Source organism: Cariama cristata, unplaced genomic scaffold, assembly GCF_000690535.1.
Source record: "Cariama cristata isolate BGI_N322 unplaced genomic scaffold, ASM69053v1 scaffold19350, whole genome shotgun sequence".
Classification (NCBI taxonomy): Eukaryota; Metazoa; Chordata; class Aves; order Cariamiformes; family Cariamidae; genus Cariama; species Cariama cristata.
Window position 1 is genome coordinate 25518 of NW_009596615.1, and position 7833 is coordinate 33350.

Sequence of the window (7833 nt, forward strand, 5' to 3'; positions counted from 1 at the left end):
TGATGCTAGCCAGGTAAGGGAGTTACCCCAACAACAACTGCAAACAGGGATTTGGGGAAAGCAAGAACATCACAGCCTAATCACTAAGGTATTAAAAATACCAATCCAAAAGGAAAGAAAATGAACAGCACAGAAGCAGCTTTGTTGATCTTAATGCAATAGTGGATTTTTGATTCAGATAAAGTATTCCACAAGTCTGCAATATTCATTTTCTGAGGCTAATCAAAGATTTTAATCTGAAAGTGCAATTTCTAATTTCTAATTCAAAAACCTTCCCTCCACCCTTTTTTTTTTTTAATTCAATATCTGGTCACATACCAAGTGCTGACACAGATTCCACCCAGGAGGAACTGTGTATCTACCGACCTTCTCTTTGACAGCTCTGCTCTCCAGAGAGCATGGTTAACTTCCAGGAATCTACAGGGTCAGCAGGCATGGAGCACAGTACAAGTACATACCTGTTGGTCATCTAGTTAAATGTGGCAAGGAAACCCTTTGATTAAGCTGAATTATGAGAACTTGCTGTTACCAGTGCTGATCGATTACAGTGAGTTTTTCTTGAAGGTTGAACTGGTAGTCTTAAATCAATGCCAAACTCATTTTGCTTTAGAGCCTGTAATTTTTACTTACAAGCAAGTATTTTGCTACACCATTGCCATTACCTTTTCCTCTCCCGATAAGTCACTTTCCTCCTCTGCATCTTCGCTGTTCTTCTCATTGTGCTCCAATGCATCCAAGAGCCCAATACATTGTCTTCTAGGTGAGACGAGCTCTTGTTCGTACTCCATGCATAGGCTGGATGCTCCACCTCCATTTACTGGCATCACAGCATAATACAAATGACAAATTAACATTCCACATTATCTCTTGCATTTTCTTTGAGTTAGCAATACCTCAAAATCTTATGTAGCAACCCACAAAGATGTGTTGGTTTATTTAATCTTCCACATCTTGCAAAATTGCATTATATGACTTACTAAGAAGACTGTGTTGGTTAAGCACTCCCAGAATTGCTCAAGCATTTGTTACCACAACCTGGTGGACTTCTCTCAAATTCTTCCTTAAGTGATGATCATATTTAACCTCAAAATGGCTTAGGATCAATGGTAAAAAAAGTCTTACTGCAAGTTGTCTGTGTTTAGATAAAGTAGTTAAAGAGTTTCTGTTTTTAAGAGATTCTGGCATGAAATATGATTTATTACTTTTAAACAGAACAAGTTTTTTTAAAGCCTACAATTCTCACAATATCAAGACCTGTAAGACACAGTCACCCTCAGGTCCCAAGAATATATATTCTCACTAATCAGGATCCAGGTATATTTGGTTTTAAATACAAGAATTCAGAGCTGTAGGTAGTGTTAAATTAGTATCAGTTTGCTAGTTCTGAAAGGCATTCTCTTCAAAATATATGTCCACCGTTTTGTGAAATTACTTCAACAGTTACTAAGAGAAGTCACTATTTTGAGAAGAATGGAAGTATATTACGCTATAAATTAAAAAGTCAGTACAAGAACCTCTTTAGCCAAAACTATGATTACAGGTGCAGTATGATGCTACAGCTAATGCAATGCAACTGAAAATTTATACCAAAAGAGGCAATGCAGCTTCTTCCCTTTACCTCCAGTCATACATTCCATCCCATCCTTTGAGCTGGAGCTACCAGTCATGTGGATGAAAGGTAAATTGGTTCAGCAAGCTCATCTCCTTGCTCTGCAGTTGCACAATACATGGATTGAAATCAAGGGAAGGAGCATAAGTGCACGGTTGGAAATTGAGGGAGAAAAAAGTAATGGCCGAAGTAATCCCTTTCAATGACAACCTGCAGTCACACTGGCTTAGATGTAAGTGAAATCACCCTCACACTCAGTCATAACTGGTTTGGAACCACAGTTTTAAACATAACTTCATTGTTCTGTTCCAAAACAAGCAATCTAGAGTGGGACATTCTGAAATGATAATATCTGACATGAGAAATACGTTATTCTTTGGCATTAGCTAACCACAAATTTTAAAACACTGTTTTGTTCCAAGGTCAATGCCCTCTTTCTGTTTTCTTAGTCAGATTACTGTGTAAGAGTCATTTATACAACAGGATGGAAGAAGGATGTACAAGAGTCAGTGCTAGTCAGAAACAGACTTCCAGTTCTTATTTTTTACACTATCTGTGATATTCCACCAAACTCCTCCTGTTCTGCAGGACACTTTTTCAGGCCCCGTCTGACTCTTTGCTCTGTAATTGCAACTGGTTCCCCCATTTTCTAATGGTGAGCTACATCCCTTCTGATCAGATTTTTACATCGGTCTTTGAGGTCTCTTTGCTTTCTCTCACATTCCAGTTTCTAGTCTCTTGTTCCTCCTTTTTTGGTTCAGCTTAAATCAAAAAAGTATATCTGTGAGGACCCAAACCTACCTTTTCTTTTCCTCTTCAAACTGGGAACATGGTCAACCAAGTTTTTGGCTTTTTTCAAGGAGGGGATCTGCTCAGATGAAGTAGATGGTGCCGTATCGCTTTCAGTCAGGGAACCAGCAGAGCCAGAGGGGCGCTGTGGCAGGGGTGGTGGCATCTGCAAACAGTTTACAAAATGTTACAGTAGGCAAAAGCTACTCTTCCACAACACTTCCTTTGAGACCAAAAAACCTCAGCAACAACCCAAAGATATCTCTTTTTTCCCCAAATAACCCTTGACAGCAAGATTGTTACACATTCTGGATTTATGTGCTTCTGAAAAAAGGATCAAATAACTAGGAAGTGACACAGGTAGATGAAGTGTAGTAAGCAGGCTTAGCACTAAGTGACCCGTGTAACAGAAAGTGGGTTATGACCCTGCTAAACAACAATGGCTTTCTAACGCTATCCCTGCAACATAGCTTTGTCTGGCAATGCACATTGGGTTGTAGTTCTTATTTACCATGAAACTCCCATTTATGATCAGAAAAGATTATCAAGTCATCCAGCATCATCCATCTGTAACTTATTTTGAACAACTTGGATGAATTCCTGGAAGATGCTTTAGCCAAATACAAGTCTGTATGTGAAATTTTAAGTGTTTATTTTAATCTTAATCTCCATTCTGGGGACAAAGAATTCCCCATTCTGGCTTCCAGCCCATTTCTTGCTATGACTTTCTCCAGTCAATTAGAAAGCCTTTTTACAATATTACTTTTTAAATCAAGGAACTATTACTGGGAAAAAAGAGCTTCTTAATGCTAAGAGGGAAGCCATATTAGTAAAGATGACCCAGTGATGAACTGTAATAATAACTGACGGGTTTGTCTCACTGTTTATGCCCATCAGCTTAGATTTAAATTCAAGGCTTTGACCAATTCTTCCACACGCAAATGCTCTCCCTGAGGGTGAAGTAGAAAGCTTTTTGATGCTAACATCGGTTCCAGTATTTGCATACCATCCAATGAAAGCTGTGTTTATTTAGGAGGGACTGGAAAAGGAAGTTATTTTTGTGATCTAACCTAATGAGTTGCACAGCATGACAACACATCCTGTCCCAGCTCACTCTTGGGAGAAAGATGAGGCATATGTCCTTTCCCGTAAAGCTTCCAATGTTCAGAATTGAAAAGACGTGACTCGGTCACATCTCTCACCTGGCTTAGTATTGTCAGTTTCCAACACTATCAATAAAAAAAAAACAACAAAACAAACAAAAAACCCCCAAAACCAACAAATTTTCAAGACACTTACAATTTCTTGAGCAACACGGAAGAAGAGAGAGACACTTCTGACCGCGTGCCCAAAGTTGTCATAAACATTCACGTAAGGGCGGACCCATGAAGGCAGCTTGCCTCTTACATCCCCAGTTGTGAACCTGTGTAGGATTGGAAAAGAGGAGGATTATTTGGCAGGTTGGCTTACATGAACTAAACAAATGCCAGATCAAGGTCCAGAGGGACAAGGGAGGAGCAGCAAGACAACAAAAGACTGAAACAGTGCAGTAAATACAATGGAGTGATGTTCTGACTCAGGAGAAAACTCAGGCTTTGTTGATACCACGTACCATGCAATCAGTCAATTCTTATCTTTTGTCCACAAAATCTTTAACTGTGCAACAGTAACAGTAGTACTGAACTGTCATGCTCACTGTCCCCAGTCGAGCCTCAGCAGTTAAACTATGTAACAGTTGTTGTCTATTATATACATATTATATTAATCGATATTAGCGTGATATAACATTAATATATTATATTAATATAGATTATATTGTTTCAGCTATATAGTCTCTCCTCATTTTTGTCCTCCTCTCAAAAAACTGCAGCACTGGTGACTGCCTTCTCAAATGAGAGATGGAGAAAATGCAAAACGGTAATTATCACATAATTTTCAGTAGCATTACAAACGGGAATTCAACAAATTGGCTTATTTTGCATGAACACCATTAATCTCTTTCTGCAGTTCCAAGACAGTACATTTTGGGAGCAGAAGATAACAATCTAGTTACTTTAAGAAAGTAGTGCAATATTTATATAACTCGTTATATAAAATAATTTAATTACTTATGAACTGTAGCCTTCTCCAAACAGTAACACCAGCACATTTATATACAAAATATCAATACTCATGTTGGGACATAAAGATGTTGAAGTATGTTTATGTTCTAGAGCCAAGGTTTCACCTGTGGTCACAGAGGAAGATAGCACCATAGTCTTGGCGATGTCTGATGACCCTGCCGATAGCCTGATTAACAGCCCGGGAAGCTTGCTGACTGTACCACTCACGCCCAGATAAATACTGCAATAAGTGGGAGGAAGAATTAACATGATTTACCAGGTAAAATGTATTCTTTGTGCTGTACAGTCACTCTTTAAATAAATAAATAAAATGTATCCAACAAGATCTACTGGCAAATCTCTAAAAGCCTAAGAAAACCAAATATAGGCTGATGCAAATATCACACCTGACTTAAAGTGTAGAGAAAACTCAAGCAGTAATATCCAGCTCGAGGGGCTATTTAGTACCTGGTGCACTGACAGCCTTAGTAAAACAATAGACTCACCATATTATTATACTAAGACCTAATAGCTATCCTGCAGGACAATAAACTAAATTTATAATGCCAGTCATTCTCATGCCTGAAGCAACAGAAAAACAAACCCCAAACACAAAGCAAGCCAAAACACAAAAAACCAAAACCAAACAATGCCCACCCCTCCAAACCACCAAAACAAAAATCCCCAAACCAGCCAGCACAGGCAATCCTTTCTGCCCACCCTCTCTCTGGATGAAATAATTCCCTCAGAAAGACAGACTGATAACATGCATACAAAGATTTTGATGGAAACTTTATACCATTTTCTGAGCCTGTATTTGGTTGAGATCGTGCCACTGGAGACAGATTTTGCAACCCCTAACATTATTAAGAAAAAAAGGTGACTGTATTTGTGACAAACTCCCAAGGTTGTCTGGCTTTGATATTCACGGTCCCATGAGGCTGGGAAGATAACAAAAGCCAAAGTCCACAGAGACAAGAGGGAGAAACAATGACACGAACCCGCCAACAGCGAAACGTTGCCCAGCATTACCTGTGCACCTGCACCACTTCTTCTCATTTCATCCAGGAACTGCATCTTTAGAACAACTCTGGGCTCCATACGAGGAGGGAACGGAAGCCCAGTAATGATGACTCCCCGTCCATTTATGTCTGCAAAGTCCAAGCCTTCACTGGCCTGAAGAGATAGTGTTTTCCATTATCAACAGGATTTGAAGTGACATTTCAGAACAATTCAGCAGTTTTTGGCCTTTTTTCTCTTCATTAAATTAAATCCCTAGCCAAGTGCAGCTTATTAATATGTTATGAATAGTTTCAACGAGATTCTTTGCTTTTATTGCCAGGACTTTAAACTTAGCTTTTTCCTCTAGGAGGCCCTGGACAAAGCATACCTCAGCCAACACCATTAATGCAGATATCTTATTCCTGGATAAGCAGAACAGCTCTATTCAGAAGTTGTCTTAAATGTCAGTCAATACCTCTGTTTAAACCTTCCATACCCTGAATTGTTAACAAGACACGATAAGAACACAGCAAACCTTCTCTGACTTTAAAAACTAACAGAATCATTTCAAAACAATAATGAAAGTCTACCAGAAATCTGCTCAGAATTCACCAGACTAGAGGGTCACGTCCACCAGCTGCGCTGCTTACACCCGCCCAAGTATTTGTCACCCATGCCCCCTGTACACGCTCACTGTCCTGGCAAATCACTTTGTGAAATAAACAAAATCAGGGAGTTGAACAGACCAAAAAATAATTTGGAGGAAAAAAAAAAAGCTGGTTTGTTTTGCAGCTGAATCAATTCTCCAATCTCATTTACCATGCCACACAAGCAGCTGTGATGGGATATAACATCAGGGGTGGATGGGTGGGTGGAATGACCAACTCTACTTGGCTTAAGCCAGCACTGCCACTAAGAAGGGCAATCACAGCGTGCACTATAATCCATCTGGAGCTAGTGATCATATACTTGTATTTAGGGACATTTTATCTTGGGCACAAAGGAAATCTCTCAGGCTAATATGAGCCTGCGAAGACCAACCTTAGATAAAAAGAAAAAAATCCCTATTTCAAAAACAAATGAACAAACAAAAAAACAAACTCCCCAAAACCCAAACACCAAACCTGTCCTTCACCCCCCAAAACAGGAAAGAAAATTACTATGAACTTTTAAAAACAACCCAGGTCTAGATACAGCTAGCAAAAGAACTAGAGCAACTGGGACCCAGTCTCCTCTTCATAAAAAGGACTGTTTTGTTAAGGTTTCTTTCAGGGAAGAGAGAACACAAAAAGCTTGCTAGAACCTACTGCCACCATAAAAGCTGAGCAACAACCTGGGAGGAAATCTTGATGTGATGGCTGAGAAGACAGCTAGTTTTAGAGGTTTTGACAACATGGCTCTTTTGGTTTATCTTCTCAAATATTTCCAATTTTGCAGTCATACTATTGATGCTCTGACTGCAACAAACTAAACAGTCTATCCTTCAACTGCAGGTTACCACAAAGTATGATCTCTCCACAGACTCTATTTCTCTCAGGGTAATACACTATTGATGGAAGACAGGCATATTCAGCTGAGAGTCCCACCCAAAAAGAGCTATGTCTTTTCTTCACTGATCCAACAGCTGCTTTGGAGTCTGGCATCGAAGGTTCAAAAGAAGTTGAATGTTCTCTTAGTATGCAGTAAGCAGCAGCAAAAAGGCTCTAAGAACAAATTATGATCTTTGAAATATTTCCATTGATAATCATAAATCAATTTATCAGCACTTGAAAATGTAAATGAAAGGCCATCAAATGTGTCCAAAGGACCTGAAGTTAATGTAAATTTTTTAAAGGTATGCAATATTTTTGGTTTTCAGCAGTGTTGTTCTAACATTTTTGATTACAAAAGTTTAATTCTCCTCCAAAACAGCTGTTCTCATCTAATGGGGTGAGCAGCCAACAGGAAATTCAAGTATGACACTCATCCCCTTAAAGAACTCAAAGATGTACCCCTTTAATAAAAACAGGGACAAGGCACGTGTAAACTTGACATAATTTTGAAAAGGCTTCAGGGCACCCTACTTCTCTTGTTTTTTTTTCCCCTACATATAATTACAGTCAAATAACAGAAATGTACTGAAATCCAGAATGATGTGATGTTTTGGTGTTGTGTTTGTTTTTTTTTTAATCAACTATATAATCTCATCTCAGATGAAACAAATTCTCAGTTACATTACCTTCCCTCGACATACTGCCAAAAAAGCAGCTCCATTGGACTTAGGACAGACAACTTTATCATAGTAGGCATCCATTACCTAAAAGATAAAATAGTTTAAGCAAGAGCAGGAAT

The 7833-nt window shown here is 38.9% G+C and overlaps 1 protein-coding gene across 1 annotated transcript in view; it reads right to left on the minus strand.

Annotated features, from left to right (window-relative positions):
- The window catches only part of RTEL1 (regulator of telomere elongation helicase 1), a 43966-nt gene that overhangs the window by 11601 nt on the left and 24532 nt on the right, over positions 1 to 7833 (minus strand). Inside the window, exons 21-26 of the mRNA XM_009706930.1 lie at positions 7721 to 7798; positions 5533 to 5676; positions 4626 to 4741; positions 3698 to 3821; positions 2411 to 2564; positions 663 to 817 (exon numbers count right to left, since the gene is read on the minus strand). Coding sequence (XP_009705232.1) covers positions 663 to 817; positions 2411 to 2564; positions 3698 to 3821; positions 4626 to 4741; positions 5533 to 5676; positions 7721 to 7798 — 771 coding nt within the window. The remainder of the gene's footprint in view (positions 1 to 662; positions 818 to 2410; positions 2565 to 3697; positions 3822 to 4625; positions 4742 to 5532; positions 5677 to 7720; positions 7799 to 7833) is intronic.